The sequence below is a fragment of the Staurois parvus genome, unplaced genomic scaffold (genome assembly GCF_062004578.1).
Source record: "Staurois parvus isolate SC_StPar_1 unplaced genomic scaffold, SC_StPar_1.0 ptg000137l, whole genome shotgun sequence".
Classification (NCBI taxonomy): domain Eukaryota; kingdom Metazoa; phylum Chordata; class Amphibia; order Anura; family Ranidae; genus Staurois; species Staurois parvus.
The window spans coordinates 11,086,229-11,099,008 of NW_028317933.1; the positions used below are offsets into that span (position 1 = coordinate 11,086,229).

A 12,780-nucleotide genomic window follows, 5' to 3' on the forward strand; every position below is an offset into this window, starting at 1 on the left:
CCCTCGGGCAGTGCCCGAGTTTCCAAATGGTCAGCCCGCCCCTGCTCCATACAAATCTTTGGCCACTTTCATTGGTTGGACTGACATCACATCATTGCCATGCATGTGTGGGAGTTCATCCATTCTGGCATTGCATGTTCAACTCAATATACAGGGCAGACAGGCAGGTAAGAAATTTTAAAACAGAAGAGACATTGGGGTGGATTTACTAAAGGCAAATAGACTGTGCGGTTTGTAAGTGCATGTGCACCCATTTTCCCTGGAGCTTACTAAATGCAGTAAAGCTGTGCTGATTTCCATCATCAAATCATGCGCAACCAAAATTTTTTTTTTTTTTTTATCCATGCGCCTGATTGGATATTCTGTACAAAGTAAAGCTTTATCACATTCACTAAGCTCTAGGGAAAATGAGTACAACTGAAGTTGCAAAGTGCACAGTCTGTTTGCCTTTAGTAGATCCATCCTGCTTGTTCACCAATTGTTTTCTTTCCCTAAAGTTCCACTTTAATCATCCTGCTTCAGGGATGAGATATCAGCCACACAGGGAGTGAATTGTTTTCAATAAGTTAGCTGACTCATAGATTTGCATTGTGAGAAGCAGCAGTAATGTACAACCACTGTGTAGCATTGAAAAGCGGATCGCAGAGCCTGTGTACGTAATGAGAAAATGTGTCTGCCCCCATGGACATTTATTATTACAAGCTATACACAGAAACATATTTTCAAACATTAATGCACTGATAAGAATTCTTAGCTGATCTGTTTTATGTTTCTGTAAAACACAGAGACAATGAAATAAAATATTCTACAAAGAAAAAGAACTTCAAAATTGGAGAACACCTATATGAAAGATAATACTGTATGAATACATTGTTCATATAAATCAAATAATGTGAGTAGGATAACACTCTCCTTAGCATGTAAAAAAACGCAGTACATCTTTTGCAATACAGGCACATTTTTCCATGTATTGTCTCTTTAAAAATGCCGCAAATAAAAAACAAATATTTCGATCTGCCAGAAATTCAGTGTGTTCCTAACTTCCTGTAGTAAGCTGACGATGCTGCCTCCGCTGCACTGAAATCCCAAGCAGTCCTGTCAGCCTGTCTGAATTCTACCCTGCTGGACTACAGAACACCTTCCCATCTCCTCATCTCCATAACATAGGGGGGGTTAAAGTCAGTGGCTTGGAAATGAATGAAGTAATTGGTTAGCATTGCAGCCAGGGAATTACTATGTTCAGATTGAAAAGTTAGCAATGGCTGTTTCAATACTTTCTTACCAAAAGTTTTCCTTTAGCATTTTAAACTAAGTGAAAGAAGAGATCCAGATTCCATTTTACATTACCTTGGGGATGGCTATGGGCATTTGCAAACTTAATCAATAAAGATTTCCTTAAGTGCCATTTCCTAAGTGCACTAACACATAGCAACCAATCAAAATCCATCTTGTACCGGCTTCAGCTGAGTGGATTCTGATTGATTCCTTTGAGTTACCGCATTTAAGAATTAGCACTTAATAAGAAGAACTTTCTATTGAATAAAGCCGTAACATTTTTTGCCAAGCAGGCACCCGCACATGCTGCTCATAGTGTGTACAGTAGTCTATTAGTCCAACATACCCAAGTCAATCAATAGATTTTTACTTACCGGTCCCACCAAAATAATCAGGAAACTATCTTATACTGCTTGTATGCATCTTATATTGCATTTCCACATATTGAAAGAAGTCTCCTGATTGTTATTCTAAATCATGACATCTTAGAATTTTGTAAAATAAAGTTCTTTTTTTTTTTCAGGGCTTCTGAAAGCCAAATCAGCAACCTGTGACGAGATGATCTGCAGGTGCCGACTGCAATGAAGGGTCTGGGGGATGCCCGTGGCCGGCACCTGTCCGGAAACCTGGACTCACATTCAGACTCCTTATATGTTCAACCAGAGCGGACCCCTTATCTGATCAGCTCCACTGAGGCCTATCCTCCGGAACCTCGATACCCCGATAATTCTTTGCACCCTGACTGCCTGTACCCTCTCAACAACCAGCTTTCAAACAGTAGCACCTTTCCCCGAATTCACTTTAATTCCCATTATGAACCTCCTGAGGAGACTCCACCATATCCTACCCCCCATGCACCACCTGCCAAAATCAACCGCCTTCCTGCCAGCCTTTTGGACCAATTTGAGAAACAGTTACCCATTCACAGAGACGGTTTTAGCACTCTACAGTTCAAACGGGGTGACCCAGAGGGAAAGGACCGCAGTGAAAGTCCTGGACGCATCCGGCACCTTGTCCATTCAGTACAAAAACTCTTTGCAAAATCCCAGTCCCTTGAGGGTGGTGGAAGGGCCAGTGTGAATGGAAAGAAGGGGTCATCAGAAGATACTAAAGGAACAAAACGGAGTAAAAGCAAAGAACGTGGCAAGGGGGATGGAAAAGGTCAGGCTCGAGGAGGAGGGGTTTCTGGCTGGTGGAGTTCAGATGATAACTTAGACAGTGATACGGGCAGCTACCGCAACCCAGCGGGCATGATGACTCTTGGAAGGCGCCCAGATCACGGAGCAAGACACTTTTTGAGCGGGTATAACACTATCAGTGAAAGTATGTTAAAGGCGTCCAAAAGCAATAATGACCTCAAATTCACACCCTTCCAGCCTCCATCCCTCACCTTATCCCCTCTGCCTACACCCCATGAAATGGTCCCTCCTAGCTCGACGGCCTCATTGAAGAGAGGGTCTTGGTCAACACTAACACTGAGTCACGCCAGAGAGGTGTGTCAGAAGGCATCAGCCACCATAGACAAAGCATTACTGAAGTCCAAATCATGTCACCAGGACCTCAGCTACCAGTATCTGCAGGTTGGTATTGAGCACATACCAAACACACATGTGCTGTACTTGGGTGAACCCTTGGTGTAGCAGTGCCGGTACCTTCTAGTACCACAGTAGTGTTCTCAGAGGAAGCAGTCCACATTTTCTGGCACTTGAACAATACACATGGTCCTCCAGTCATTGGCATACCAGGACACATGCATGTTAGAGTTAGACTTGACTAGTATTTCTGGGGGGAAGTTGGGGGGGGGGGGATGGGGATTCAATGTTTACCCTGTAAAAACACAAGATGATCAGCACTGGATAGCTCAGGAAATATTTGAGGTTATTATTAAATATAATAAAATTTAATTATAAATGGAAAATTTATGAAAATGGAAAACCCTGAAATATCACATCAGCATAAGCTTTCAGACCCTTTGCAGCAACACTTGAAATTTAACTCAGGTGCCTCACGTTTCTCTTGATCTCTGCTGAGATGTACCTTGATTGGAGTCCTCCGGTGGTAGATTAAATTGATTGGACATGGTTTGGAAAGGCACACACCTCTCTATAAAAGGCCTCACAGCTGACAATGTATACTGTATCAGAACAAAAGCCATGAAGTCAAAAGAACTAACTGCAGAGCTCAGAGACAGGCTTATTGCAACACACAGATCTGGGGAAGGCTACAAAAACATTCTGCTGCACTGAAGGTTTTCAAGAGAACAGTGGCCCCCATAATTTTCAAATGGAAGAAGTTTGGCACAAACAGGACTCTTCCAAGAGCTGGTTGCCTGGCCAAACTCAGCAACTGGAGGAGAAGGGTGTTAGTATAAGAGATGACCAAGAACCCGATGGTCACTCTGACTGAGCTCCAGAGATCCTGTGTGGAGATGGGACAGAGTTCCAGAAGGACAACCATCAATGCAGCCCTCCACCAATCTTGGCTTTATGACAGAGTGGCTAGGCAGAAGCCCCTCCTCAGTGCAAAACACATAAAAGCCCGCTTGAAGTTTGTGCCAAACGTCTTCCATTTGAGAATTATTGAGGCCACTATGCTCTTGGTAACCTTCAGTGCAGCAGAATAATTTATACTGAATACTTTATGGATGCATTGTACTGTATATATTATACAGTATGTGGCCAAACTTTTGTGGACACCTGACCATCACTCATACATGAGCTTGTTAGACATCTGATTCCAAAACCAAGGATATTGATGTTGAGTCGACACAATTTGCAGCTATAATAACCTCTAATATTCTAGGAAGGAATACCACCAGGATTATGCCCATTCAGCCATAGGGGCATTTGTGATGTCAGGTACTAATATTGGATGAGAAGACCCAGTTTGTTTGAGGTTAACCAAACTAGGGTTGAGGTCAGGCCACTCGAGTTCTTCCACATCAAACTAATCAAACCATGTATTTATGGAGCTGGTTTTATGCAGCTGAACTTTCATGTGTGAATGGATGTTCACATATTTTTAAAGTAGGACTGTAAGCAATTTTTTTTCATTTTGGATAGAGTAATGGAGGGTTATAACCCCTGTCGTTTTTTTTCTGTCATATGTGTCCCATTGTGGCAATTTCCCTTCACTTCCTGTCGCATAGCCAAACAGAAAGTGAGAGGAAATCCCTACAAATTAAGGGAATTAGTGTCCCCATTGGAAAACTTCCCCTCTATTACTTTTCTGCGGACAACCCAAAATGTGGGATTTTCATTTACTTCAACTTTCAATGATAATGGTAAACAGGACAAATAGAAAGGATGAATTTTCGTAACGGGCACAGACAGCAAGAAAAACTGACAGGTGTTCTAATCCCTCTCCACCCTATCCAAAACTAAAAAAAAAAAACATTTTACCCTTAGTTATATTTTATCTATATACAAATGTATATATACCAATTAGTTATCATTTTATGACCTCTCACAGGTTAAGTGAATAACACTTATTATCTCCTTACAATGGCATCTGAAAGTTAGTAGGATATATTAGACAGCAAGTAAACATGTTGTCCATGAATTTGGTGTGTTGAAAGCAGAAAAAAATTGGCATCATAGTTTGTTGTGTATGGGGCTGTGTAGACAAAAGATCGGTTAGGGTGCCCATGCTGACCTGTGTCCACAGCCAAAGGTGTCTACAACAGGCACATATGTATCAGAACTGAATCACAGAGCAATGGCAGAAGGTGCCCTGGGCTGATAAATCACGTTTTCTTTTACATCATGTGGATGGCTGGGTGCATGTGCTCTTACCTGGAAAAGAGGTGGCACCAGGAAGATGTATGGGAAGTCAAACCGGGGAGGCAGTGTAATGCTTTGGGCAATGTTCTGCCGGGAAACCTTGGGTCCTGCCATTCATGTGGATGTTACATGACACGGACCACTTACCTAAACATTGTTGCTGACCAAGTACACCCCCTTCATGGAAACAGTATTCCATGATGGTGGTGGCCTCTTTCAGAAAGATAATGTGTTCTGCCACACTGCAAAAATGGGTCAATAATGGATTGAGGAACACAACAATGAGTTTGAAGTGCTGACTTTGCCTTCAAATTCTCCAGATCTCAATCCAATCGAGCATCTATGGGTTGTGCTGGAAAAAGAAGTTGATCCATAGAGGACCCACTTCGCAACTTACAGGACTTGAACGATCTGCTACTGATGGCTTGGTTCCAGATATCACAGCATACCTTCAGAGGTCTAGTGGTGTCCATGTCTTGATGTTTTGGTGGCAAAAGGGAGACCTAATCAATATTAGGTGGGTGGGTGGTCATGAAATTATGGCTGATCGATTTGTAAGGCAATTAGTACCCATGTTTTGTTTCATAGTATTTTAGTGTTCACATTTTTTTTTTAAATAGTATACTGGCTTCAGCTTATTCAGACCAACAATGTTTTTATGTTTTGTTTGTTAGGTGCTGTAAGTATATTTGGCACCCCATTATTTTTTATTGCCAGTTGCCCAAAAGATTGAGGACAGCTCAAAACATTTACAGACACATTGCTTTAAAGTACTCACATAGCTTTCTAACAATGACATATGATTAGTTTCATGCTATTCAAGCTATAAGGTTTTAATGCCCAACTGTCTTGAGAGGAAAGAGCGATGGTTGGACAGGCTGGCATTAAAGTGTCATTTTTTTCCCCCAAAATACGCAAAGAACTCTCCATCTATAGAACAATTCTTCAAGCTTACATCAGAATAATTTGAGATGACAGTTCAAGGGTTGGCTTATATTCAAATTCAGGGGAAAAAATCAATACTTTTTATGCGCAGTTAAGTTCTTTACACACAGCCTTAATTACTGTACCTACATTGCAAGATGGCAGAATCCCAGATCTTAAAGGACCACTATCATGAAAACATATTGCATGCTGATAACTGTATGAGTTTCGTGTCACTTTAAAAGAAGCCAATTAGAATGACTTTTTCAATAATCTGACTCAAGCAAACTGAAAACTGGCTTGTTACTGCCCTTTCCACATTAGCCTAGCTTCTTGCAGTTCTTTATTGGAAAAGAACAGCGGGGGTCAGTTTTGAAAAGAGGAAAGTTACAGACCATTCAGATTCCAGCTGGTATACATTTACAGCAGAACTCCAGACAAAACTAACAAGAAAAAAAACAATATACCATTAAAGCAGAACAATTTTTTTTCTCCCATGCAATGGGGTAGTGCCCACACTGCATGGGTTAACTGCTCATTTTGTAGTGGTAAACACAGAAACTATACTCATCTGATCCTTCGATCCTCCAGAAAATGGTGCTCCCCCATGTTCTGCGGTGGACTGTTCCTGCTGTCCTCATGTCCAGAGCCAGTCTATGGGTGTGATGCCGTCAGGAACAGTCCAACGCACAAGACCACTAGGCCACAGGGGGTGTGGGCAGGAGCAGAAGGAACTGGTCTGGCAGGATAGGCTGATTATGGGAGTAATTCTCAGCACTCCAATTCCCTAGATAAAAACGAGCAGGAAATCCATGCAGTGCAGGCACAGCCCCACTGTGTGGGGAAGAAAAAATATTTAGAGTTTGTTAGGAACCTGTTCACACAAGTGGCCCGGGGTTGGTAAAACAAGGTAGTTGAACTGACATTTTACTGCCTTCCTCTAACCACTGACATCCAGACACTCATGGCTGTACAAATGCTGTGGCCACAGCAAAAACGAAACAGTCTGTCAAATTCAGCGGGTGTTACTGCCACCTCATGTGGCCAATGTAAGTCCTATGGGGTCATGCTGCAGTCGCACCAAGGCTGTGTGCAATGTATGTGATTGCAGTGTGGTAGTGCTGCATTTCCAGTGTTAAATCAGGTGGTGAGACCTCACTGCTTGTCAGATGCCCTCTGAAAAGCAATCAAAGTGTGTATCAATCCTCAGAACGAGCCCACATAGCAAGTAAACGAGCCCACATAGAAACATTTTCACAGAATTTTCAGCTTCAATCCAGAGATTTCCCCTGTAATACTTTAAATTCTGCTGCTAGATGTCCTCAGTCTGATGCACAGCATCATTCAACCCAATTCCTGTGAGCCCAGATAGACTTGGAACAGGACCAGTCTGTGACTGGCCAACGAAAAGAGAAGCAGCACAGTGATGAGCTTGTCTCTCTGTCACTCTGCTTTCTCCTCCTATCAGCATGCTGCTTTTCAGCATTTGCACTGATTGGCTCCTTGTGCTGCTTTTTCTTTTCACACTCCAGCTCTGCTGTACAGGGACTTAAAGTGGCCAATATCAGGCTTAATTCAGGTACTTATATTACATGTGCTAAAAAGTAAATTTAATGGTATAATAATGATTACAGAACCACATTTATCTGTGTATTGTATATTGGCCCAGAATTCTGATGGGTTACTTTTATTGAAGCAGAACCTCCATGTATCCCATTTAGGAAATGTTATAACTCAAATCCTGTTTTACTTTGCAGTTTAGCTGTTCATGTATATGTATTTTAACCATATATGTGCCTTACAGGTACCAGGCGGGGACTGGGCTGGGGGCCCAATGAAGGATGATGACATCCCATGTCGGCGAATGCGCAGCGGAAGCTACATTAAAGCTATGGGGGATGCGGACAGCGAGGACTCAGAAGGAAGCCCACAACCATCCCCAAAAACTGCAGCTAGGAGGCAGAGCTACCTCAAGGCCACACAGCAGTCACTGAGCGAAAGCACCACGCAGAGGTAACCAAACCACTTGTACTATGAAGTCAAGTATTTACAGTAGATCCCTAAGGTATAGTGCAGGATAATGGGCTATACATGCAGGTTTGCTTGAATAATTAGCACCACCCTGTGGCAGACATGTAGAAATACAGAGCTGCCCAAGCTAAGAAATTTACAGTAGTAATGTAACAAAGTTTTTTGAAATGCAAAATGAAAAGCAATTTATTTATTTTTTTTTCTGGATTTGTATATCGAATGGCATACCAAGCATATCTGGGACCCATTTTTTTCACACACCCTTCCCCCATAAATCCAAATTATTTTCAGTAATAATCATTATTATTATACAGGATTTATATAACGCCAACAGTTTGCTTAGCACTTTACAATATAACGGAAGACAAAACAGCAACAATACAGTTCAAAACAAGAGGGTTAGGAGCAGGGGCGGACTGACAACTCATGGGGCCCCGGGCAATAGGGGATCATGGGGCCCCTATGTCCTTGCCCAAACTCAGAAAAGCCTATGAAAAAGGTACCAGGGGCATCTCTACTGGCCCCGGGCCCTCGGGCAGTGCCCGAGTTTCCAAATGGTCAGTCCGCCCCTGGTTAGGAGGGCCCTGCTCCTTGGAGCTTACAATCTAAGAGGGAGGGGCTAGTGGTACAAAAGGTAATAACTGTGGGGGATGGACTGCTAGGAGGAATAGAAGATTCCATTATTAGCTGAGGGCAGGATAGGCTTCCCTGAAGAGATATGTTTTCAGAGATCACCTAAAAGTGAGCAGAGTGGGCGATAGTCTGATAAATTGGGGTAGAGAATTTCAAAGGATGGGGGAGGCTCTGGAGAAGTCCTGGAGATGAGCATGGGAGGAGGAGACAAGGGAGCTAGAGAGTAGGAGGTCATGGGAGGAGCGGAGAGTACGGTTTGGCTGATATTTGGAGACAAGATTGGTAATTTGGGGCAGAGTTATAAATGGCTTTAAATGTTATTGTTAATGTTTTGAATTTTATTCGTTGGGCAATGAGAAGCCAGTGGAGGGATTGGCAGAGAGGGGTGGCAGATATGGAATGGTTAGTAAAGTGGATGTTGTACTGGGCTCAATTCACTAAAGCAGATCGCATGCAGTATTCAAGGGTCCGGACACAATTTCCCTAAATATCGCCGGTAATCCTGTAATTGTCAATTCACTATGCTGTTTTGTGGTATTTACTGCTAAACGCTCCAAACGCTCTGTAAGTACCACATAAAACAACGGTAAACAAAAGGAAATAAATTAGAAAATGCGTGCAGTAGTAATTAAGTAGTGGTCCAGGCATGCTGTACTTTAGGAATGTGGTGGATTTCAACTGGTTGTTAAGGAGCCGGTTGCCAACAGCATCCTTAACAACCAGTAACTGTCATGGTTGGCTGCCGCATCCTTAACAACCGATGACTCATCAGCTGTCAGTTCTCCGCTGAATGTAATTATGTAAACAAAAGAATTGCTGGCAATTAAAAATTGAGGAAAAAAATAGCGTGGGCCCCCCCCCCCAATCCTTACCAGGACACTCGGCTCTGGTATGGATTTTAAGGGGAACCCCATGCCAAAATTTAAAAAAAAAAAAAACGCTGTGGGGTCCCCCCCACGATCCGTACCAGACCCTTACCCATGCATGCAGCCCAGCAGATCAGGAAGGGGGGGACAAGCAAGCGTCCTACCTAACCCCCTGAACCATACCAGGTCACATGCCCTCATGCCCTGCCCCAAAGCACCCGCCCACGTTGGGGGCATGCTTCAGGATGGGGGAAGGACACTCATTTGTCCTCGCTCCTTCCTGTCCTGCCGGGCTGTATGCCCAGATAAGGGTCTGGTATGGATTTTTTGGGGGGGACCCCCACACTGTTTTTTTTATATTTTGGCAAGGGGTCCCCCCCACGATCCATACCAGACCCTTACCCATGCATGCAGCCCAGCAGATCAGGAAGGGGGGGACAAGCGAGCGCCCTACCTAACCCCCTGAACCATACCAGGTCACATGCCCTCATGTCCTGCCCCAAAGCACCCGCCCATGTTGAGGGCATGCTTCAGGATGGGGGAAGGACACTCATTTGTCCCCACTCCTTTCCTGTCCTGCCGGGCTGTATGCCCAGATAAGGGTCTGGTATGGATTTTTTTGGGGGGGACCCCCACACTGTTTTTTTTAAATTTTGGCATGGGTTTCCCCTTAAAATCCATACTAGACCCAAAGGGCCTGGTATGAATTGGGGGTGGCATGCTGTTTTTGTTTCTAAAATTTTAAAATACTGCATCACTGCATGCACTATTTTATTTGCTTTTTTTATTGAATTGCAAAAAAAAAGTTTTTTAAGAACGCTAAGTGTTATTTTACCGCATTTCCTAAAGAGATAAATTGTGCTTCATTAATAGAGCCCACTGGCATAATAATAACCTCCAGCTTTAGTGCCATATTAAGAAATAATAACCCCCAGCGCTGGTATAAGTGGATGCAATAATCCCCCCCCCCTTCATTGGTGGTCAGTGGTAGTATCGTTAAACCCCCAGCACTGGTGGTCCGTGGTAGGCTGCAATGATAACCTACCACATCCTCCTTCTCAGCATTGGTGGTCAGTAGCTGGCTGTGGCAATAAAAATAACATCCCCCCAGTACAGAAGTTCAGCGCTTACCTGCCTGAACACACTCTCCCAACCAAAATCTCTCCCAGTCATGCCTGCCACTATAAATCAACTGGCAGGTGAGATCACTCGGCCTGACAGTCCTGGCTTCATTCAGTACCAGTGTTATGGTGCCCCCTGGTGGGATTTCCCGTGGCACAGAGTCTAAGTGAAGGTGGAGAGGGGTTGGATGCCTAGTAACCCTAGTTTTGTGCTGCAATCTGCAACCAAGTTGTGGCCTTCAGGAGTGGCTGGAATGGAGAGGCTACCAAGTGGAGGCTACCAAGTAGAGACTCTTTACCAGGCTGCACACAGGAGAGTAGTCAGGTCCAAGCAGAGGTCAATGCAGCTGGCAGACAAGAGAATGGTCAGGTCCAGGCATGGGTTGAGGCAGGTGGCAGGAAAGAAGGTAGTCAGGTCCAAGCAAGGGTCGAGGCAGGCAGCAGGCAAGAGAGTAGTCAGGTCCAGGCATGGGTTGGGGCAGGCAGCAGGCAAGAGAGTTGTTAGAACCAGACATGGGTCTGCAACAGGCAGGCAGATTAACAAGTATTATAGCAGTGTAGCTCATGTGCAGTTGGAGATAAGACAGAACTAGCCACTTCAAAGACTGGTGCTTAAGTACACTCCAGGTCAGGAAACACGGCCAGCATTGGCAATGCACATTGACACACGGCAACATGCCCAACAGTTACACTGGCCATTCTGGAAGTCCTGACAGTCCTGGGAATTTGGTAATTACCATAAAATCTGAGTGCTGAAATGCAGAAAAAAGGTTCCCAAGTCTATTCCCAAGACCCTATTTCAGATCCTGATGATCTTGGATTTGATTTCATGAGGGGTGGTACATTTTTGTTATTCTTTAGGAAAAAACAGTGGACAATCAACACTTAGATATACTGTATAGAGCTGATCAGTTAGAACATTTTGTAGCTATAGGAACACTGCAGTACAAGTGGCCAACGTACATGAAACTAAGCCCTGGACCTTGACCTTGAACCAAGCCCTGGTAACTTGAACCTACTTTTAGTCTGTGGCACCCTAGAAATATGCATAGTACAAATTTGAAAGTCTAACTTTTCCTATGACCTTATATAACATAATATGCTATATTTAGATTCTGGCTTCTTTTTCTTCCTTATCAATATGTTGGGATGTTTCCCCAGGAGTCTGGACCGTGTGGACTCCATGGATATCCTGTCTCCCCCAAAGTTCTCCAGTTGGGAAGAAGATTACAATCAGCTAACGGAGAGTATAACAGAAGAGAGCAGCATTTGCCAGGTGAGAGGAGAGAGATAATAATGAATTTGTATCATAGTATACAGTATATACATTTCTTACTGTTCTTGCCGTACTTAAGTGTATCTGAAGCTATATTTTTTCGGTTTTGGATTGAGTGTTAGACGGTTAAAACATGTCTGTGGCCTGGGGACATTTCCCTTTTCTTCCTTTCCTGGAGACACAACAGGAAGTAAGAGGAAATCCCCTCTAAAGTAACTGTCAACCAAACAGGTGTCCACATTGGAATATTTGTCATCTCCTGTTCTAGTGAGAGCTCCAACATTTTAGATTTCCTATTTATTTTCCATTCCCAGGACAAATAGAGAGGGCAAATCTCCACAGAGGGACATTAAGGACCCTTTCACACGGCTGGACTTTAGGGCAGACCCAATCAGACCATTTATTGTCCTCTATGCAGTGGCGGATACACCCACCTGCATCTGATTCAATCTGGTCCAAAAAAAACAGATGGATGGGGATCATATCCCCATCTGTCTAGCGAATCAGATGACAGTAGAATGTAAATGGACAGGCGGACCATTTACATCTGACCTCCCATAGAAAACAGTGGGCTGTCATCTGCCTGCGGACAGATCCCCCGCTAAGCAGGTGGATTTGCTGGTGGAGTCCACTCGTTGATAGGGGCATAAATCCTCTGTAAGGGTTTTATTTTTATTTGTAGTCTGTGTCGCCATTGGAGAAACTGCAGTGAGAAGTCTCTAGTAGGCACATAGACTGCAACAAAAAAACTTTTTTTCAGTAAAATAGAGGATAGTTCTGTACCATTAGTAACCACAGAGATGTTAAATCTTCCTAAAGGTACTTTAAAACAAGCACTCATTCACCTCTGTAGCTATAGTTAAGAGCTCTCT

At 43.6% G+C, this 12,780-nt stretch overlaps 1 protein-coding gene across 1 annotated transcript in view; it reads left to right on the plus strand.

Moving 5' to 3' along the window:
- DLGAP4 (DLG associated protein 4) overlaps positions 1-12,780 on the plus strand; it is a 255,491-nt gene that overhangs the window by 140,651 nt on the left and 102,060 nt on the right. Inside the window, exons 3-5 of the mRNA XM_089673346.1 lie at positions 1,799-2,855; positions 7,786-7,994; positions 11,794-11,908. Of these exons, the coding sequence (XP_089529472.1) occupies positions 1,857-2,855; positions 7,786-7,994; positions 11,794-11,908 (1,323 nt within the window). The 5' untranslated portion in view covers positions 1,799-1,856. The remainder of the gene's footprint in view (positions 1-1,798; positions 2,856-7,785; positions 7,995-11,793; positions 11,909-12,780) is intronic.